Genomic DNA, 23,735 nt, shown 5'->3' on the forward strand with positions numbered 1-23,735 from the left:
AGTAGAGTTACTGCTTCATTGAGCCAGTGACCTGGATTCTATCGTTTATTGATTCGGTTTTATTTGGAGATTGAGTGCAGACAGGTCCTTCTGGCCCAATAGGCCACACCACCCAGCGGTCCACCTGTTTAACGCCAGACAAATCACAGGACAAGTCACCGGCCCTGCTGTGTTCCGCCAGCATTGTGTGTGTGTGTGTGTGTGTGTGTGTGTGTGTGTGTGTGTGTGTGTGAGAGAGAGAGAGAGAGAGAGAGATAGATTCTACAGATGGTAGAACAACATATACAAAACGCAGAATGAACTCAGCAGCTCAGGCAGCATCCATAACTGTTTACACACACACACACATGCTGAGACCCGTCTGCAGGACTCATCTTGATGGAAGATGTTGGCTTGAAGTGTTAACTCTTTATTCCTCTCCATAGATGCTGCCTGACCTGCAGAGTTCCTCCAGCATTTTAGGGCACCACAATAGCAGAGTGGTTCGTGTGATGTTGTTGCTGCTCGGTCAGGGATGGGGGGCAGGGAGTGGGCAGCTAATAATTCAAAGTTCAATACCAGTGCTGTGTGTAAGGAGTTTGCATATTCTCCCTGTGACCATGTGGGTTTCCCCCTGCAGTTCAAAGAAGGCTGATTGGTCATTGTAAATTTTCCTGAGATTAGGCTGCTGTTAAATAGGTGGGGTGTTGGGCGATGTGGCTTTTTGGAGAAGAAGGGCCAGTCCCACAGTGTATCTCTAAATAGATGAAGTGCTGTGAATAAATAACTTTGTGTGTGTGTTACTCTGAATTTCCAGCTTCTGCAGAATCTCTTGTGCTTGTGAATCTGTGACTGAATCTCTTGTTCTGATCTCTGCTGCTGTTTTACTCTCTCCCCCCACCCGACCCTTTGCAGTCTCGATCGACGACATCAAAGAGATGAGACCAGGTCACCAGACAGAGGGAATGAAGCAGTACGCCACGGAGATACCCACCGACCACTGTTTCACAGTCGTATTTAAGGGCACCAGGAAGAACTTGGATCTGGTGGCCTCCGACACCAACGAGGCCTGGCATTGGATCCATGAACTCTCCAAATTAAAGCAGAGAGGCTGCAGCATGAACAAGAGAGAGCGGCTGGTCCAGCATCCATCTAGGAGTGTGTCATGGCAGAGCGCCAGGGAGAGAGGGTGCCACTTCCCTCATGGTCTCCAACAGCAGCCCCCAAGTCCACCCCTACCCAATGCAGAAGGTCAAAGGCACCTCCCCATGTTAGGAATTTTTCCTGCTTGTTTCCCCTATGTGATTTGCATTTCCCTCAGGCCCTCAGACTCCGTGGATTCCATTAGCTACTAATGGTTTTTTAGTATTATTTTAATATATAGTCAACCTTTAGGTTTTAACATGTTATAAGTATTATAGGCTAAACTTAATGTTACAGGTGTTTATGAAAAATAAAGTTACTTTAAAGCTCTGAATGAGATACTTTATTGATATAATATTCTTCCAATCAGCAACGGAAATACACTTAATATTTTGTTTTTACCACGAATGCTGATGGTGGATGAAACCCCGTTTGCATTTTAAATGAGTAATGAATCTTTTATGTCGTCCTACCATCAAAGAAAGATGCTTCGTTACACAAGCCACGATATTTTCCAGCGGAATTTTGTTTTTCAAAAATACTTTCACCTTTTGTATCTGTCTTCAACTTTCAGGATAAAAGCATTTCCTCACTGGTGTAATCTCACGTAAAAAAGTATCAATATTGAATATACATGTAAAAATAAAACTAGCTTTTTCGGTAGGTTCTCAGGTAGTGTCACAGAGTCTGAGCAAAGTACAGCACAGAAACAGGCCCTTCAGCCCATCAAGTCCATGCCAAACAATTTAAGCTGCCTTCTCCCATCGATCAGAGAAGATTCACGAGAATGATTCGAGGAATGAACGGGTTACCGGATGAGGAACATCTGGCAACTCTTGGGCTGTATTCCCTGGAGTTCAGGAGAATGGAGGGGGGGAATCTCACTGAAACAGATTAGATATGGCAAAGTTATTTCCCATGGTAGGGGACTCCAGGAAAAGAGGGCACGACTTCAAGATTGAAGGAAGAAAGATGTGGAGAAATTACTTTTGTCAAAGGGTGGCATGTCTGTGGAATTTGTTGCCATGAGTGGCTGTGGAGGCCAAGTCATTGGATGCACTTAAGGCCCTTGCTAAGGACAGAATGTTCTGCCTCAGAGGGGGGGGGGGGAAGGTCAGAGAGGATAGTGAAGACACGGCAAGGGTTGGGGCTGGGATCAGAGGAGGGTAAAGGGTGGGAGGTCTCAGGAGGGGGGAGTTGGGATGTTCGGGGAGAGCGGGGTTAGGGGAAGATGAGGAATTAGAGGAATGGAGGGGGGATGAGGGGTAGAGGGAAGGTTGGGAGTTGTAGGGAGGATAGAGGGTAGTGAAGGAATAAGACGAGTGACAGGACCCAGCAGAAGTAAGAGCGGTCTCGGTCTGGAGAGGGTCAGGACACGGTCCGAGCTGGATCTGGAACTGGGGTTGGCGGAGGCTGTGGCCTGCAGGGCGTCAGAACTGAGATCCGAGTCGGAAGCAAGTGAGTCCATGGTCCGCCAGGGGCTGGTTCCCATGTCCGGGAGGCCGTGGTTCCACACAGGGTCAGGGTCAGAGGCAGATGGGTCTTCGGCCTGCCGACGGCCTGAGGAGTCGAGGTCCGAGGGGTCAGGGTCCGAGCCCGGGGTAGAGGCGGCTGTCGTCGTGGGCTCCAGGCGGGTGTGCTTGTGGTCCTTCTTGGAAGCGAGGAAGGAGAAGAAATGACGGTTGGAGGCGTGAATCTGGACGAGAATGAAGTGTAGGGGAGTTCCATGGCAGACGGTGGAGAGCGAGGCCCGGAGTGGTGACAGCGAGCAGGACAGGGCCCGTAGGTACCTCCGCATGGCAGTGAGCATGGCGCAGAGAATCTGGAGGGAGCAGCGGTCAATAAAACTGAGGTACCTGGGATCCTCGTTGGGCCTGAACTGGGAGGCCTGGAAGCGGAGCTGGAATCCCTGCGGTACAAGTTGGCAGTGGAGACACGTTCCCAGGAAGGAGACGTGGCTGTAGTAGTGGGTCTGAATCAGGATGTAGTCGAAGTGTCGGACAGAGGCGGAGATCACAGAGGGGGAGCAGTGACAGAGGGACTCACTGAACTCCCGTCGAGCAGAAGATTTAAACTTCTTCAGGGTAGGTATACCTCGAAGAGACTTCGCAGTGGAGTAGCAAATCGTAAGCACAAAATTCTCTGCAGATGCTGGGTTAAAGCAACACGCACAACACACTGAAGGAACTCAGCAGGTCGGGCAGCATCAGTGGAAACGAACAGTCAACGTTTCAGGCTGAGACCCTTCGTCAGGGCTGAAGAGGGAGGGGGCAGGGGCCTTAGAAAGAAGGTGGGAAGGAGAAGGCAGGTAGGTGCCAGGTGAAAAGCCAGTAAGGGGAAATATCAAGGGGTGGGGTAGGGGAAGTAGGGAGGGGATCGGCAGGAAAGGTGAAGAAGGAATTCAAGCCATTGTCTCCCGTATCATCTCTGGAGACCTTCCATCCTCAGCCACAAAACTCATAATTCCCACACCCCATATGGCTCAGTGTTATCTCCTCCCCAAGATACACAAGCCTGACTGTCCCGGTAGACCCATAGTTTCTTCCTGCTCCTGCCCCACCGAGCTTGTATCTGCCTACCTGGACTCCATTTTGTCACCCATAGTTCAGTCCCTCCCCACCTACATCTGGGATACATCCCATGCCCTCCATCTCTTCAATGACTTTCAGTTCCCCGATCCCGACGGCTTCATTTTCACTATGGATGTCCAATCCTTATACACTTCCATTCCCCATCAAGAAGGCCTCAAAGCCCTCCACTACTTTCTGGACAATAGACCTCATCAGTTCCCCACCACCACCTCCCTCCTCCGGTTGGCGGAACTGGTACTCACACTTAATAATTTCTCTTTTGGCTCTTCCCACTTTCTTCAGACCAAGGGTGTAACTATGGGCACTCGCATGGGCCCCAGCTATGCCTGCATCTTCGTTGGTTATGTGGAACAGTCTATGCTCTAAACCTATACTGGTACTGCTCCCCAACTTTTCCTTCGCTACATTGACGACTACATTGGTGCTGCTTCCTGCACCCATGCTGAGCTCGTCAATTTCATCGACTTTCACCCAGCCCTCAAATTTATTTGGTCCACCTTGGATAATTCTCTCCCCTTTCTCGATCTCTCGGTCTCCATCTCTGGAGACAGACTGTCCACTGACATCTTCTATAAGCCCTCTCATAACTACCTTGGCTATACCTCTTCCCACCCTGCCACATGCAAAAATGCTATTCCCTATTCCCAGTTCCTCCGTCTCTGCCGCATCTGCTCCCAGAAAGAAGCTTTCCATTCCAGAACATCTCAAATGTCCTCTTTCTTTAAGGATCGTGGTTTCCCTTCTGCCGTCGTCAATGATGCCCTCGCCCGCATCTCCTCCATTTCCCGCACTTCAGCCCTCACCCCATCCTCCCATCACCACAATAGGGACAGAGTTCCCCTTGTACTCACCTACCACCCCACCAGCCTCCGGATCCAGCACATTATCCTCTGCAACTTCTGCCACTTTCAATAGGACCCCACCGCTAAGCACATATTTCCCTCTCGAGCCCTCTCCGCTTTCCGCAGGGATCGTTCCCTCTGCGACTTCCTGGTCCACACTTCCTTCCCCACGGATCTCCCACCCGGCACTTATCCCTGTAAGCATTAAGTGCTACACCTGTCCCTTTACCTCCTCTTTCACCACCATTCAGGGCCCCAAACAGACCTTCCAGGTTAGGCAACACCTCACTTGTGAGTCTGTTGGGGTCATCTATTGCATCCGGTGTTCCCGGTGTGGCCTCTTCTACATCGGTGAGATCCGACGCAGACTGGGGGACCACTTTGACGAGCGCCTCTACTCCGTCTGCCACAACAGACAGGATCTCCCAGTTGCCACCCACTTCAACTCTGCTTCACATTCCCATTCGCATATGTCCATATATGGCCTCCTCTACTGTCATGATGAGGCTGAACTCAGGTTGGAGGAGCAACAGCTCATACACTGACTGGGTAGTCTCCAGCCCCTTGGCATGAACACTGAATTCTCCATCTTCCGGTAATTCCCTCCCCGTCTCTTCCCCCATCCCAGTTTCACTCTGCCCCCTCCTCCAGCATGGTTCTGTCACCTCCCTCATGGTTCTGCCTCCTTCTACTACCCATTGTGCTTCATCGTATTCCTTCTTCACCTTTCCTGTCTATCCCCTCCCAGCTTCCCCTCCCCAACCCCTTGATCTTTCCCCTTACTGGTTTTTCACCTGGCACCTACCAGCCTTCTCCTTCCCACCCTCCCCCCACCTTCTTTACAGGGCCCCTTCCCCCTCCCTCTTCAGTCCTGATGAAGGGTCTCGGACCGAAACGTTGACTGTTTTTCACAGATGCTGCCTGACCTGCTGAGTTCCTCCACCGTGTTGTGCGTGTTGCTTTGACCCCAGCATCTGCAGAGAATTTTGTGAATACCATCGGAGAGGTGGTACAGGCACGTGCACAACATTTTAGGAGCAACTTCTGACCCTCTACCATCATATTTCTGAACAGACAATGAATAAACCCATGAAGCCACCTCACTATTTTTACACTCATTTGCACTACTTACATAATTTAATTTTTGTAATTGGCATATTTCTTATCATAATTTATACTATTTTTATGTACTGCATTGTCCTGCTGCTGTAAACCAACAAATTTCACGACTATATCAGTGGCATTAAACCTGATTCTGATAATGAAGTTGTCAATGCCAGATCTCAGCAAGTACTGAACCACATTCAGGAGAACAGCAAGTAACATTCATGACCGAGGAAGTGCCAGGAAATTCTATCTTTTTTCATGGAGAGCAGCAGGTATCTGGAACGGGCTGCTGGGAAGTAGTGGTGAAAGCAGAAACAATAGTGGCATTTTAGAAACTTAGGTCAACATGCAGGAAATAGAGAAATATGAATCACATACAGGCTGTTTAATTCATCACTGCATTCAGTGCAGGCAATGTGGGGCAAAGGGCCTGTTCCAGTTCCGTATTGCCCTATGCTCTATGTTCTTTCAAGAGTGAGCTTCATCACCCATCTCTGACATTCAAAAATAATTACCACCTCTGTGTGCCCCACTAAGAGCCATCTGGGGGAATCACCATTGATCAGAAATCCAACTGAATCACCCGAATCAACACATTGCCTGCAAGGACGGATCAAAGGCTGAGTATCCTGTAGTCAAAGTGATTCATCTCCTGATTCTCCGAAGTTTTTCTACCAACTGCATGACATAAGTCAGAAGTTTGGTAACATACTCTTCAGTTACTCAAGTAGCCCAGCATCATCAATACAAAACAATTTCAATGGTTCACTGCAGCTGCTGTTTGTATCATCTCCCAGATGCAAAGCTGTAACATACTAAGCTTCTTCAGTAGCACATCCTAAATTCACCTGCTCTACCGCTTAGGAGAAGGGCAGCTAAATGCATAATTTCATTCCAAGTCACCCATCATCCTGACCTGATAATATTCCTTCACTGTAATCCTGGAACTCTACATAGGAAAATTTAAATGCAAGGACTGCAGAAATTCAAGCCAACAATTCACCTTACCAAAGGACAATTAGACATGGCCATAAAATGTCAGCCTTGCCAATGACATTCACATGCTGGTGGCTATCCATTTCAATTGAACTTTCCAGTGTCCCTCTGACATGCCTGTCCATGGCCTCTTCTAATTCCATGCTAGGGCCAAACTCAAATTAGAGGAGCAACATCTCATATTCCCTCTGGATGGTCTTCAACCTGATGGGATGAATGTTGATTTCTCGAACTTACGGAAATTTCTCCCTACTCCATCCTTCTCTCTTTTCTCATTCCTCATTCTGCTTGCCCTGTCGGCCCTTTTCTCCTCCTCAGCTGCCCATCACCCCCCTCTGGTGCTCTCCTCTTTCCTTTACTTCAATGACCCTCTTGTCCACTCCTCCTGGATACCTTCTTCAGCCCTCTTTCCACCTATAACCTCCCAGCTTCTCACTCATCCACTTTCCCCCACCCACACACCTTCCCCCTCACCTGATCTCACCCTCCACCTTGAACTAGTTCCCATTCCCACCTTCTAATCCTGGCTTCTGCTCCCTTCCACCCCCGTCCTGATGAAGGACCTTGGCCTGAAACATTGACTGTTGATTCCACTCCATCGGTGCTGCCTGACTTCTTCAAAGGTTCGAAGGTTCAAGGGTACAATTTAATGTTAGAGAAATGTACACAACATATATCCTGAAATGCTTTTTCTTCACACCCAACCCAAAGAATGAACGACAGCTAAACATCAGAACCCCAAAGTACCCCCCAGCTCCCCTCCCTCCCGCACGTAAGCAGCAGCGAGCAACAACCCCCCCCCACCCACTGGCAAATAAAAAGCATCGTGAGCAAAGCGATAGCAAAGACACAGACTTGCAGTTACCCCAAAGACTTTGCGTTTCACCCAGTATTCAACATACTGCAGGTTCTCTCTCCTTAATAAGGGAGAAAGATGTGTCTCCATTTTCCCAGCAAGTAGGGAGACATAACAAACAACTAGCTGGTTTATGATGTTAAAAGTCCGTTACGTCACTCTTTTCGAGCTCTGTGCCTGAAGATCGCAAAGACTTGTCAAGTTTTCCCAGTATTTTGTGTGTGTTGCTCAAGGTTTTCAGCATCTTTAGAATATCTTGAGTTTATTAATTCCATCAATGCATTTGGCCTTCAAGGTCAATAGATCCCATCACTCCAGATATCTTAATGAACTTATTGAAAGGATGGCTTTCCTTGAGGAGTATTGATTACTCATCAATGTATCCCCTTCCCTTATGACAATGACCTTTCTAGGCTACAGTGGTTCTTCCTTTATACTGCAAAGCTGCAGGAGAATATGCCTGGTATCATGGATGCTCAATGCACTGCTTGACTACTTCCATCATTCTGATAGTTGTTTGATACTTTTAAGTGATGTTTTTCTGTCTGTCCCTCATTTATCAATAAGAATGCTGCTGACATCAGAGCAGTGTCTGCATCATTTTCCCCACCACTGATTCTTAAGACCATGAGACGATAAGACATAGGAGCAGAATGAGGCCATTCAGCCCATCGAGTCTGCTCTGCCATTCCATCATGGCTCATCCCAAATGACTTGGCCTGCACCACAGTATGTGGCAGAACATTGCACAGATTCACTACTCTCTGTTCTCAAAGGTCACCCCTCAATTTTGAAGCTGTGTCCTCTAGATCAGACACCCCCATCATAAGAAACATCCTCTCCACACCCACCCAATCTAGTCCTTTCAACATCCTGTAGGTTTCAATGAGATTCTCCTGTATTTTTCTAATTTCTAGTGAATACAGGCCCAAAGCTGCAAAAAGCTCTTTATATGTTAACCCCTTCATTTCCAGAATCATCCTTGTGAACTTCCTGTTGGCTCTCTCGAATACCAACACATCCTTTCTGAGATATGGGACCCAAAACTGTTGACAATACTCCAAGTGTGGCCTGACTAGTGTCTTATAAAGGCTCAGCATTATCTCCTTGCTTTTATATTCTATTCCCCTCGAAATAAATGCTAACATTGCATCTGTCTTCTTTACCACGGACTCAACCTGTAAATTAACCTTCTGGGAGTCTTGCATGAGGACTCCTAAGTCCCTCTGATGTTTGAACCTTCTCCCCATTTAGATAATAGATCACACTATTGTTCCTTTTACCAAAACGCATTATCATGCATCTTCAACACTATATTCCATCTGCCGCATTTTTGCCCATACTTCCAATTTGCCTAAGTCCTGTTGCAATCGCATTGCTTCCTCAGCACTATTTGCCCCTCTGTAACATCCACAAACTTTATCACAAAGCCAACAATTCCATTATCCAAATCAATGTGAAAAGTAGCAGTCCCAATACTGACCCCTGAAGAGCACCAGCAGTCACGGGCAGCCAGAAAAGACCCCCTTTATTCCCACTCCCTGCCTCCTGCCTGTCAGCCATTTCTCTATCCGTGCCACTATATCTTTCCAGTGACACCACAGAATTTTATCTTGTTAAGCAACCTTATCAAAGGTCTTCTGAAAATTCAACTAAATGACATCTATTGCTTTTCCTTTGTCTACATTGCTTGATACTTCCTCGAAGAACTCTAATACATTTGTCAGGCAAGATTTTCCTTCACAGAAACCATGCTGACTTTGACTTATTTTATCACTAGTCTCCAAGTTCCTCAAAATCTTCTGCTTAATGACCCCAACACTTCCCCAACCACTGAGGTGAGGCTAACTGGCCTGTAACTTCCTTTCTTTTGCCTTCCTCCCTTCTTAAAGAGTGGAGTTTTCCATTCCTCCGGGACCATGCCAGAAACAAGTGATTCTTGAAAGATCATGGTCAATGCATCCATTATCTCTTCAGCAACCTCTCTCAGGATTCTAGGATGTAGCCCATCTGGTCCAGGTGGCTTATCCATCTTAAGACCTTTGAGTTTGCCTAGCACTTTTTCCTTTGTAGCAACAATAGCACTCACTCCTTCTCCCTGACCCTCACAGGCCTCTGGCACACTGCTGGTGTCTTCCACAGTGAAGACAGATGCAAAGTACCCAATAAATTCACCTGCCTTTTCTTTGTCCCCCATTACTACCTCACCAGCATCATTTCTCAGTGGTCCAATATCAACTCTCACCTCCCTTTCACTCTTTATATAACTGAAAAACTTTTAGTATCCTGCTTTACATTATTGGCTAGTTTGCCTTCATATTTCATCCTTTCCCTTCTAAAAGCTTTTTTAGTTGCCTTTTGTTGGATTTTAAAAGCTTCCCAATCATCCAACTTCCCACTCACTTTTTCTACCTTATTTGTCCTTTTGTGGGATCCTTAACTTCCTTTGACAGCCACAGTTGCCTAGCCCTACCATTTGAGAACTTCTTCTGTGGACATATCTATCATGCACCTTATGAACTATTTCCAGAAACTCCAGCTATCTGCTCTCCTGTCATCCTTGCCAGTATCCTCCTCCAATCCACCAGAGCAAGCTCCTCTCTCATGCCTCTGTATTTCCATCCATTCCATTGCAATACTGATACATGTGACTTGTGCTTCTCTTGGCACAATGTGCCTCAGAAAGCTTCAGGATATTTCACAAACCTCAGTTGTTGTTTTACTGAAAATATGACTATAGTTTATATTTGGAATCAAAGTAGCCCCCCCTTTTCAAATATAAGAAACAGATAAGTTTGCAATATACAGTATATTGCAGCATACAGTGACACTGTGTGCTCATCTGGCTGACACTGGCTAAAAAACACACAGCAAAAGATCCTGGGTTGTCACACCATCTGGAAAGGTTGATGTGGAAATGGTTTGATTTGCAAAGCAAATCTTTGCATTCCTTCTTTCTGTTTTTGCATCACACTGATCCATAACACCAGCTTTGCACCTGGGTGGTAAGTTGAATACCTCCCAGCATCTTCACTGAGTTGCTCTTGGCAAAACTCTGTTGGTGACAATACAAGTGACAGCTACACACCAAAATAAATGCACAAAACATAGAAGATGTTTCTCTAATGCGTCTTTGCTTCTTCCTTTATTTGTGCAGTCACTGTAGGCAATTCACAACAGCACAACTCATACAGTGGGTGACTCAGATAAATTAGCCCAAGAAATAATGTATAATCAACACTGCCAATAGTTGTCACCACTCTGATTCACAATTATTGGAACAAATAAGAAAAATTCAAATGTGTATGCTTTCTTAATTCTTGAACCTAACTCAAATGTTGTGAAAACATTATTGCTAATGATAGGGGCCAGCAGCATATACTTCAGACATTAGTACACATGACTAAGACTAAAGCAACACACATCAAAGTTGCTGGTGAACGTAGCAGGCCAGGCAGCATCTCTAGGAAGAGGTACAGTCGACGTTTTGGGCTGAGACCCTTCGTCAGGACTAATGGAAGGAAGAGCTAGTAAGGGATTTGAAAGTGGGAGGGGGAGGGGGAGATCCAAAATGATAATAGAAGACAGGAGGGGGAGGATGGAGCCAAGAGCTGGACAATTGATTGGCAAAAGGGATATGAGAGGATCATGGGACAGGAGGCCCAGGGAGAAGGAAAAGGGGGAGGGGGGGAAACCCAGAGGAAGGGCAAGGGGTCTAGGCAGAGGGACAGGGGGAGAAAAAGGAGAGAGAGAGAAAGAATATGTGTATACAAATAAATAATGGATGGAGTACGAGGGGGAGGTGGGCATTAGCGGAAGTTAGAGAAGTCAATGTTCATGCCATCAGGTTGGAGGCTACCCAGACGGAATATGAGGTGTTGTTCCTCCAACCTGAGTGTGGCTTCATCTTTACAGTAGAGGTGGCAGTGGATAGACATATCAGAATGGGAATGGGATGTGGAATTAAAATGTGTGGCCACTGGGAGACCCTGCTTTCTCTGGCGGACAGAGCGTAGGTGTTCAGCAAAACGATCTCCCAGTCTGCGTCGGGTCTCACCAATATATAGAAGGCCACATCGGGAGCACCAGACGCAGTATATCACCCCAGCCGACTCACAGGTGTAGTGTCGCCTCACCTGGAAGGACTGTCTGGGGCCCTAAACGGTGGTAAGGGAGGAAGTGTAAGGGCATGTGTAACACTTGTTCCGCTTACAAGGATAAGTGCCAGGAGGGAGATCAGTGTGGAGGGATAGGGGGGACGAATGGACAAGGGCCATTCTCCCTGGGTCTCCTGTCCCATGATCCTCTCATATCCCTTTTGCCAATCACCTGTCCAGCTCCTGGCTCCATCACTCCCCCTCCTGTCTTCTCCTATCATTTTGGATCTCCCCCTCCCCCTCCCACTTTCAAATCTCTTACTAGCTCTTCCTTCAGTTAGTCCTGACGAAGGGTCTCGGCCCGAAATGTCGACTGCACCTCTTCCTAGAGATGCTGCCTCGCCTGCTGCGTTCACCAGCAACCTTGATGTGTGTTACTTGAATTTCCAGCATCTGCAGAATTCCTCGTGTTTATGTGACTGAGACTAAAGTAGGCTTTCAGACTGAGGTCACATGGTTTTTCTTTATTCTGATGCCATTGCTCTAGTCGCTGTGAACTCTGAATGAAATAATGTACTTACTGGACTGGATTGGAAACTTGAGATCTGAACTTAGTAAACTCGCCTGGAGCGGCCCACTCTGTACCCAGCTGAAAAGCAATGATAGGAAGATACTTCTTAGTCACTTGAGCAATGCAGACCAACTAAATAAATTAAACTCAAATGATTAGGAAAACAGATGCTTTATAGATATTACTTTAGTTATTGAAGACTAAAATAAGACCTCTACATAGCTCCAAGCCAATAGCTGGAAATTTTTCATCTTTTTTCTTAGACCGACCCTCAAAATTGAGGATAACCTCCTTCAGCCCAAGTTTTGTAGGGATTCTGAGATGAATGATGGGGACAATGTGGGAATTGCTGGAGAGAGCAGGAGGTCACTAAAGAAGCTGGTGCATGGCTGGTCTCTGGGTAGTTCCAATGAACTTGGATGATTTTGCTGAGATGACACTGAAGTTATCTTTCTAGTCCCTTGCTGTGACTGCTGTAGGTAGTCTAGGTCTAAAAAAAAATCTAACAGATCAGCATTTACTGCTGCCTAGTAAACTCTGAATTTTGTATCATCAAGATTCCCCACCATCCAGCTCATCACCTCTTCTTACTGCTAAGCATTGGGCAGGAGGTACAGAAGCCTGAAGTCCCACACTGCCACGTTCAGGAACAGCAACTTTCCTGTAAATACCAGATTCTCGAATCATCCTCCCAGACGCTATTCAGCAACTGAACTCTATGAATCACTTCTTGAACCACTGTGCACTGTGCACTCAATGACTTATTGCACCATTGTTTAATCTTCATTGTTTCATGTATGTATAATTTATACATTGTGTGTTGTCTGAACCTAAGTGCCTGTCATGCTGCTGTAAGCAAGCTTTTCATTGGACCTGAACCTCAACACACTTGACAATAAACTTTGCTTGTTGTGATGGCTTGTCTGAAATTCACCCCCTTCTTTTGTCTCTTTTTTGCAGTCTCTCTGGATTAAGACATGATATGCTTTCATTTTAGTTCTGAATAATAGGAGTTGCATGTGCATGAATTACTTTTAACATAGGGTGGCTGCAGCACAAAGCAACATCTTGACATAATGGCAACAAGGTTCGAGACATGTGGAAAGCAAGCTCTTCTCTTTGCAGAACACAGACAATCATTGCATTGAAGCTATTACACTGCTCTGCTTAGCAATGTTAATTAAGAGCAATTGTCAGTTTACAAAATAGTAGACAACTAGAGTGAATTCCAGTTAATTGGAACTCATCGGAACTAGTATATTATTGCCCAATAAAATGGTTGCCCCAGTTAGCCAAAGTTTCATGGAAATAATTAAAAGGTATAAAAGACACAAACTACTGTTCAATTCAATAGTAAATTATGTACTTAAATGAAACACAGAACAAGTTAGAATACTACCAATACTCCTACAGTACTATAAAACTGTATTAGTTCCTAATAGCTATCAACAGAGGAAATCTTTCAGTGTATTCTACTGTGTTCTTTTGATTGACTGTAAATTAACAAAATGAGCACAGCCACCTAATACTGATAATGCCTTGCTGCATGAAGTAGTGTCAAAAATAATTACTTTTTACTTCAATGGCCAGCATCCCAAATGAATAACTTAATACAAGCACACATAACTGACACATTTAAAAAACTGTTCACTCTAAGCACGGTATATTTCATGGTGAACGATATTTGGTGCGAGCCAGATAGCATGCACACCCTCAAATCCTTTTGCATCCCAGATCCAGAGTACATTATACTGCTATGTCAACCTTTCTAGCTGCCTAGAGAATTCACATCTGTTATCATTTTTTTTATATATAATTTTTATTGAATTTTCAAAAAGAATACATGAAAAGATAAAATCTACCCACCCCACCCTCCCCTTAACCCTCCCCCCCCCATATATGTAGTCTACCTAAAAGAAAGAAAGAGAAAAAAAAAGAAGAGCCGCCTGGGTATTGGAAGGTTTCCACATGCTCCATGGGATTCAAAATAAATTTGGTATAATTATTCGTTATTTTCCCCAAGTAACCAAATTCTTTGTCGGAGCACTTAAATATGACATCCTATCTTTTGTAAATAAGGGCGCCAAATATTCAAGAATGTTAGATAATTATCTCTTAAATTATAAGTAATTTTTTCGAGTGGAATAGAACTAGCCATTTCATTATTCCAACGATCCATACTTAAATACGAATCAGATTTCCAAGTAACTACTATAGTCTTCTTAGCTACTGCCAATGCAATTTTTATAAATTCTTTCTAATATTTATTCAATTTAAGTTTCGGTTTTATCCCTTCAATATCACCTAATAGAAATAATACAGGGTTATGTGGAAGTTGAATTCCAGTAATTTGTTCCAATAAGACTCTTAAATTTATCCAAAAGGGTTGAATTTTAAAACAAGACCAAGTAGAATGTAAAAAAGTACCAATTTCTTGATTACACCGAAAACATTTATCAGATAGATTTGAATTTAATCTATTTATTTTTTGTGGTGTAATATATAATTGGTGTAAAAAATTATATTGTACTAATCTAAGTCGAACATTTATTGTATTTGTCATACTGTCCAGACAAAGTCTTGACCAATTTATTTCATCAATATTAATATTCAGATCTGTTTCCCATTTTTGCTTTGACTTATGGGTTCCTTGTTTAATTGTCTGTTCTTGAATCAAATTATACATACAAGAAATAAATTTTTTAATTTTCCCTTTTTGAATTAAAATTTCAATTTCATTAGCTTTTGGCAAAAACATTGTTTGACCCAGCTTACCTATTAAGTAAGCCCTTAACTGAAAGTAGCAAAAGAAAGTATTATTAGATATTTTATATTTATCCTTTAATTGTTCAAATGACATCAATATACCTCGCTCAAAACAATCTCCTATAAATTTAATCCCTTTTTGGTACCAATTATATAAAAGTTGATTGTCCATTGTAAAAGGAATAAGTCTGTTTTGAAACAAAGGTCTCCTTGCTAATAGAGATTTCTGTGTTTCCTTATCAACATTTATCTTATTCCATAGATCAATCAAGTGTGTTAATATAGGAGATTCTTTCTTTTCCCGTATCCATTTAGATTCCCATTTATATATAAAATCTTCAGGTTTATTTTCTCCTATCTTGTCTAGTTCTATTTTAATCCATGCTGGTTTTTGATCATCGAAAAAAGATGCAATAAATCTAAGTTGATTTGCTTTATAGTAATTTTTAAAGTTTGGAAGTTGTAACCCTCCTAACCTAAATTTACATGTCAGTTTTTCCAATAATATTCTTGACATTTTACCTTTCCAAAGAAATTTTCTCACAGATTTATTTAACTCTTGAAAAAATTTCTGTGGCAATTGTATTGGTAATGTTTGAAACAAATACTGTAATCTCGGAAATATATTCATTTTTACAACATTGACTCTACCTACTAATGTTATTGGTAGTATCATCCATTTGTCAAGATCTTCTTGAATTTTTTTCAATAGTGGTAAATAATTAAATTTATATAAATTCTTTACATCACTATCAAGTCTTATACCTAAATACTTTATACCATTTACCGGCCATCTAAATTGGGTTACTAATCGACATTGACTATAGTCTCCTTTAGTAAGAGACAAAATTTCACTTTTATCCCAGTTTATTTTGTAACCTGATACCTTCCCATATTCATCCAATCTAGAAGATAATTTATGTAACGAATGTTGTGGGTTTGTTAAATAGATCAAAACATCATCGGCAAAAAGATTAATTTTATATTCCTCTTGGTTAACTCTAAAACCCATAATATCTGGATCCAATCTAATTAGTTCTGCTAATGGCTCTATCGCCAATACAAATAGAGCAGGTGATAGTGGACAACCTTGTCTAGTTGACCTTTTTAGCTGAAATGGTGTTGAAATTTGAGAGTTTGTCACTACTTTAGCTTTAGGGTTAGAATTTAAAGTTTTAATCCAATTTATAAAAGATGTTCCTAACCCATATTTTTCTAATACTTTAAATAAAAAATCCCATTCTAATCTATCAAATGCTTTTTCTGCATCCAAAGCTACTACTATACTCTTCTCATCCCTTTTTTGTGCCAAATGAATTATACTGAGTAGCCGAGTTACATTATCTGCCAGTTGTCTATTTTTAATAAATCCTTTTTGATCCATATGTATTAATTTTGGAAAATATTTAGATAATCTATTCGATAAAATTTTTGCTATTATTTTATAATCCGTATTCAATAAAGAAATAGGCCTGTATGATGTTGGTTTCATAGGATCTCTGTCCTTTTTTGGCAATACTATTACAATCGCTGTTGAAAAAGAATCTGGAAGTTTATGTATTTTTTCTGCTTGACGTATTAGTTCCATAAAAAGAGGAAATAATAAATCTTAAACAACAGGAATTCTGCAGATGCTGGAAATTCAAGCAACATACATCAAAGTTGCTGGTGAACACAGCAGGCCAAGCAGCATCTGTAGGAAGAGGTGCAGTCGACGTTTCAGGCCGAGACCCTTCGTCAGGACTAACTGCCAGTTAGTCCTGACGAAGGGTCTCGGCCTGAAACGTCGACTGCGCCTCTTCCTAATAATAAATCTTTAAATTTTTTATAAAATTCCGGTGGAAAACCATCTTCTCCTGGAGATTTATTACTTTGAAGTGATCCTAAAGCTTCTTCAACTTCTTTTAATGTAAAAGGCATACCTAATCCCCTCTGTTCTTCCAAATTCAATTTTGGAAGAGAAACTTGTGATAAAAACTTTTCTATCTCATTAACATCGTTTTGGGATTCTGATTGATATAATTCAGAATAAAAATTTTTAAAGGTTTCATTTATTTCAAGAGGTTTATAAGATATTTTATCTGCCCTTGTTCTAATTGCATTTATTGTTTTGGAAGCTTATTCTGTTTTCAACTGCCAGGAAAGAATTTTATGTGCTCTCTCACCTAACTCATAATACCTTTGTTTAGATCTTATAATTGCTTTTTCCGTTCTATATGTCTGAAGTGTATTATATTGTAACTTCTTATTGACAAGTTGTCTTCGTTTTTCTTCTGACATATATCTTTGTGATTCTTTTTCTATTCTTGTAATCTCTTTTTCCAATAGATCTAGTTCTGCCATATATTCTTTCTTAATTTTAGACGTATAACTTATTATCTGTCCCCTAAGTTATGCTTTCATCGCATCCCATAATATAAATTTATCCTCCACTGAATGAAAATTTGTATCCAAAAAAAATTGAATCTGCTTTTTCATAAAATCACAAAAATCTTGACGTTTTAATAATATTGAATTGAATCTCCATCTATAAGCCACTTCTTCCTTATCAGTCATTATTATTGTCATTAATAAAGGAGAATGATCTGATACTATTCTTGCTTTATATTCCATATTTTTCACTCTGTGTTGAATATGCATTGATAATAGAAAAAAATCTATCCTTGAATAAGTTTTATGTCTGTGGGAATAGAACGAATAGTCTCTTTCTTTAGGATTGATTCTTCTCCATATATCAATCAAATTTAAATCTTTCATCAATGATAAAGTTAGATTCACTACCTTCGATTTTATAACAGCCTTGGTTGATCTATCTAAGACTGGGTCTAAGCAAAAATTGAAGTCGCCTCCAATTAATATTTTTTCATGTGCATCCGCCAAATTCAAAAAAGTTTCTTGTATGAATTTTGCATCATTTTCATTTGGTGCATAAATATTCATACAAGTCCATAGTTCGGAAAAAAGTTGACAATGTATAATCACATATCTCCCCGCAGAATCAGTTATTACATTTTGTATCCTAATTGGTAACGTTTTATTGATCAAAATTGCTACTCCCCTCGCTTTTGAATTAAATGAGGCCGCAACAACATTACCCACCCAATCTCTCTTTAGTTTCTGATGTTCTGTTTCTGTTAGGTGCATTTCCTGTAAAAAAGCTAAATCTATCTTCATTTTTTTAATATATGTTAAGATTCTTTTTCTTTTCACTGGTCCATTAAGCCCATTAACATTAAAACTCAAAAAATTCAATAAATTAGTCATTATTCTTAACAAAGTTACTCCAATCTAAAACATTACTTATCTTCTCAACTCTCATAGTTCCTTGGGGAATCACTTTAAACTTCACCATGATGCTATGTGTTCCCCTCCCAACCTTCCAGGCAAAAAGAGAAAAAAAAGATAGAAAAAAAAGAAAAAACAAAATACCCCCCCACTAATGTTGTGAATGAAAAGATACACAACACTACCCCCCTGCACTTTACAGGTCGCGGCAAAAACCACGCTTGCACACATGATTAACGTAGCAATCGATCAGTGCTTCTTCCAGCTCCCCCGCAACAAAAAAAAAGTTATGTATATATATATATATAAACAAAATTAGTATTATTATTCCCAGCTAATTTCCTCCAGTATTAACCTTTCTTACCCCCCTCATATAATTAATACTATATTTATACATTCATCCAGCTTCAAAAATCCAACAAATCCATTCTTAAACCCAATCTTCATCTTCAATCTATCTCCCTCTCCTGAGTTTGTTCTTGTATCTGGTGAATATTCAGAGAATCTTGCACAAACTGCTCTGCTTTCTGGTAGTCATCAAAAAATCTTTTTTCTCCACCAGACAAAAAAATCTTCAAAGTTGCAGGATAACACAGTATAAATTGATAACCATGCTCCCATAGGGTTTTTTTCACTGGATTAAACTTCTTCCTTTTCTTCAAAAGTTCGTAACTTATATCAGGGTAGAAAAAAACTCTTTTCCCTTTAATTATCAATGGCCCTTTTCTATCTTTGGCAGCTCGAACAGCCGCCTGTAGAATCCATTCCTTGTCTTGAAATCTTAAGAATTTTATTAAAATCGATCGTGGATATTGGTCATCTTTTGGTTTTGGTCTTAAAGCTCTATGTGCCCACTCAATTTCAATTGATCGAGCCTCCTCTCCCATTTGCAAAACCTCCGGGATCCATCTTTGAAAAAATTCTATTGGCTTATCTCCTTCCATACCTTCTGCAAGACCAACAATTTTTATATTATTACGTCTACTGAAATTTTCCAACATGTCCACTTTCTCCAAGAGTCGGTTTCTTTCCGAGTTCCAGATAAGCAAATCATTTTCTGTTTTTTCCACTCTATCATTCATAAGCCCCATTTCTCTTTCCATCTTCTGAAGCTTCTTTTCCATTTTGTCCTGTCTTTCCATAACTTTATTATAGCATCTCTTCGTATCTCTAAGCTCTTCTCTTACTTTCCTTAATTCAGCCGTTGATCGCAATACAGCCTCTCTTATGTCTCTATCATCTCCTTTACTTCCACTCGCTTCCAATTCTTCCTCCTCTTCTTCATCTGTGTTCTCTGCAGAATCCAGTTCTGACTCTGAGTCATTTTCAATTGCAGTGGGTGTCGGTTCTTGTAGTTTGCGTTGTGTCGATTTGCGCATGCGCAATTCCGTTGTCTTCTTCGGAGCAACCTCTGCCACCGCTATTGCTCCCTGTTCTACCGAAGGAGATCCAACCTGAGTCCGAGGCTCCATCGTTGCAGTAGGTCCTTTTTTCTTCCCGTCTCGCGGCTGCTTCGCAACAGCAGACTTCTTTTGTTGCGGTTTAGGAGGCATACCGTAAAGTAGTCTTACAAAGTTTATAAATAGTTTTCAAAAAATATTTACCAACTTTGTTTTATTTAAACGGTACTTTACTGATTTGTTGCGGGAGAGCTGAATTTACACGTCTCAATCCCACGTCATCACGTGACGCCCCACATCTGTTATCATTACAGCTGTGTACATCCCACCACAGGCCGATAACAACCTGGCTCTTAATGAACTTTGCGAAAGCATCAATAGCAATGAAACTTCACACCCAGGGGCTGCTTTCATCATTGCTGGAAACTTTAATCAAGCATCACTGACCAGAGTTTACCCAAAGTTCTCCCAACACATCGAGGTGAGCACACGGGGAGGAAGCATACTCAACCACTGCTACTCTCTCTTCTGCAACACCTACAAAGCACTACCTCGCCCTCCATTTGGAAAGTCTGACCATTCCTCCAACTTGCTCCTACCTGCCTACAGGCAGAAATTGAAGTAGGAAGAGGCCATAATAAACTATCCACTGCTAGTCCAATCAGTCAGACTCAATGTCACAAGAATACCTGGGAGGTATTGCGAGCTGAGCACTCTCCGAATACACAGAGGTGGTCACAAGCTTCATTTGGAAGTGCATTAGAGACATTGTTCCGGAAAAATCAGTCCAGGCCTACCCAAACCAGAAGCCTTGGATGAATAATTCAATGTGTGTTGCTCTCAGTGCAAGGGATAAAGTCTTCGCCTCCAGAGATCAACAGGAACTCAACAGAAGCCACTATGATTTACGTAGAGCCATCAAGGTGGCAAAGTGGCAACACGGGCACAAAACGCAGTTGCAACTCTGCGACAATGACACATGCAGCGTACGGCAAAGACTGCACACCATCGCAGACTTCAAGAGGAAACGCAGTAGTACAGCCAACATTGCTGCCTCGCTCCCAGACGAGCTAAATGCTTTTTACACTCGATTCAAGGTTGATAGGACTGAACCTGCAAGGAGAGCCACTGCTGAGACCTGCACCTTGGTCCTCTCTGAGGCCGAGATACATAGAACGTTCCAACGTGTCAACAGCCACAAGGCAGCAGGGCCCGACAGCATCCTAGTGCACATCCTTAAAGTGTGTGCTGAACAGTGTGTTCATGAACATTTTTAATCTCTCCCTCTCCCAGTGTGTAGTGCCCTCCTGTTTCAAATCATCCATCACTGTCCCTGCATCTAAGAAAACCAAGGTAGCATGCCAGAACGATCAGCGCCCTATCACACTCACCTCAAATATAAGCAAATGCTTTGAGAGGCTGGTTGAAGACTACATCTGCAGCATGCTGCCACCCACACTGGACCCCCTACAATTCGCCTACCGATGACACCAAAGCCACAGCACTACACACCATCCTCATTCACCTGGAGAAGAGGGATGCATAATGTTAGAGTGCTGGTCCTGGACTACAGTTCAGCATTCAACACCATAATTACCTCCGGAGTTGACAGGAAGCTCAGAGACCTTGGCCTGCACCCCACCTTGTACAGCTGGATTCTGGACTTCCTATTAGATCGTCACCAGGTGGTAAGGATGGGCTCCTTCACCCCTGCCTCTCTGACCCTCAACACAGGTGCCCCCCAAGGTTGTGTCCTGAGTTCCCCCCCCACTCCCTTTACACCGATGATTGTACTGCCACACACAGCTCCAATCTGCTGATCAAATTTGCAGATGACACGACTTTGATCGGCCTTATTTCTAGCAGTGATGAGACAGCCTACAGAGGAGAGTTTGACACCCTGACACAGTGGTGCCAAGATAACAACCTCTCCCTCAATGTTGAAAAAACAAAAGAGCTGATTGTGGATTACAGGAGTATCTGTCTCCGATACTCCTGTAATCCACATCAATGGGATTGTAGCTGAGAAGGTGAGTTGTTTCAAGTTCCTCGGTATACACATCATCGATGATCTCACCTGGACTGTATACACCAGCTTTGTGGCAAAAAAAACACAACAGCGTCTCTTTCACCTCAGGCGAAGGAAGAAGTTTGGCATGGGCCTCCAAATCCTCAAGACCTTCTACAGGGGCACCGTTGAAAGCAAACTGACTGGCTGTACCACTGTTTGGTATGGGAACTGCATCAACCTTGATTGCTGGGCACTGCAGAGAGTGGTATGGACAACCCAGCACATCTGTGGATGCAAAGTTCCCTCCATTGAGGACATTTATAGCAGCTGGTGCAGAAAGGCAGCCTGGAAAATCATCGGGGCACCAGTCACCCCAACCACAAACTGTTTCAGCTGCTTCCGTTTGACAAACGATACTTCAGCATTAAAGCCAGAACCAACAGGCTACACTGGGACAGCTTCTTTCTCCAAGCCATTAGACTTTTAAATCCACATGTCTGTACATTGCAATGGAGTCATAATGCAAAGATTTTTACTCCCTCATCTTGTGGGATGGATGTAAGATTTAAATTTAAATAAATAAATAAATAAATAAATATAGTGTCTAACGGTCAAACAAGTGCACATAACTGATGCTAGTTAGAAATTGCTCGGCAACAATGTCTAACTAGCATTAGTCCCAATTAAGCAGCATGGTGTCCCAAATAAATGGAAGGAAACCGGACTATTTTACCCAATTAGTTTTTGATCTTTAAGGGTTGTCCCAAATAAGCTGCTGCCCCGATTAACTGATGGCCCAATTAACTGGAATCCGACGTATTAACAAATTTAAGATCATACAAAAAAGGTTAAAAGTAGATTAAAATATTCTAGGAGATGGCTTGATTTGTTAAATGTATAAAAGGATCACAACGTACATCACAGGATAAAGCACAGACTTCATCATCAAACTCTTCATTTGTAGGAGCCTGATACTATGTTTTCATTTTTATGCTTCTTCATAGAAGATGGATACTTGGAGAGTTGCCATATAACAGGAAAAAAAATTCAGGCATCCTCAAGGACACTTTAATGCAATAACTGAACTGCATACAATGGCCTCTGGATGAGATAAGCGAGAATGAAGTGACAATCTTTACCTTGCCAACATGTATCAGTAGTTTGGCATTTGCAGGACTCTCATCAGAACTGAGCCAAAACTCGGAATTATCATCGGATGCAATTGCAAACTGGAAATCACCTGGGAAAATAAAAATGTAAAGTAGCTGATCAAGTTGGAAAGTTGCAAACATGTCGATAATAAACTCAGGATTGACTTTATAGAAGATAGAACACGGGAGCTGAAAACTGCATGGAGAAAAGAAAGCATTTTCTGTTTTGTGGTCAATAATTTAGGGAAGCCAAATGGGCAAATTCTACTGTACATTTGGGTAAGGTCATGCATGCAGTCAGGTACAGAAATCCAGAGGTGTAGAAAGGAAGCATTAGTTCAATATTACCCTTGTAAATATACCCATGTCAAGCATCACCAAACTTGAAGTGATGCAAAATGGCGAAGGTGATGTACCTGCAAAGCAGATATGACCTAAGCCCAATATTGAGAGTCAATCATCACTTCAGTTTAATGCTTCATTCTGTTTGGAGATGCAGTTACTTTCCCTCTTCACAGGGTTCCACAATCTCTGTCTCCCCTGCTGCTTGGACTTTCAGCAACATGCCACACAGAAGGTTCAAGCTTGCAAAGGGAAGTCTCAGGAACAGCAGTAGGTTCACTTCCATAACAGATTATGTGATATTGCATTGACATTCCAATTCTAATGCCGAGTAACATTTACAGAGAATCACGGCGAATGATAAAAATTTTATATTTTGCCCACAGCTGCTCATGTGCTTAATTTGTTTCAGGTTTTACCTATCGTTCGCAAAGTCAAATCCAACAGTAATCAAGATAAAATTTCATATTAACCATTAGGGGAAACACCTCCTTCCCTTAGAGATATTCATTATCTATTCTGTCTAGATGTCTCATAAGTTTATATATTTCGATCAGATTTCCCTTCAGCCTAATTCATTCCAGGGAAATCAAGACCA

General features: G+C 42.3%; 1 protein-coding gene across 2 annotated transcripts in view; it reads right to left on the minus strand.

The window, feature by feature from the left end:
* Positions 1 to 23,735, minus strand: part of LOC134353795 (N-acetyl-beta-glucosaminyl-glycoprotein 4-beta-N-acetylgalactosaminyltransferase 1-like) — an 897,506-nt gene that overhangs the window by 338,690 nt on the left and 535,081 nt on the right. For both annotated transcript variants that reach the window (XM_063062183.1, XM_063062184.1), the window contains 2 exons: positions 22,784 to 22,884; positions 12,193 to 12,260 (listed from right to left, as the gene is read on the minus strand). In XM_063062183.1, the coding sequence (XP_062918253.1) occupies positions 12,193 to 12,260; positions 22,784 to 22,884 (169 nt within the window). The remainder of the gene's footprint in view (positions 1 to 12,192; positions 12,261 to 22,783; positions 22,885 to 23,735) is intronic.

Source organism: Mobula hypostoma, chromosome 11 (assembly GCF_963921235.1).
Source record: "Mobula hypostoma chromosome 11, sMobHyp1.1, whole genome shotgun sequence".
Lineage (NCBI taxonomy): Eukaryota > Metazoa > Chordata > Chondrichthyes > Myliobatiformes > Myliobatidae > Mobula > Mobula hypostoma.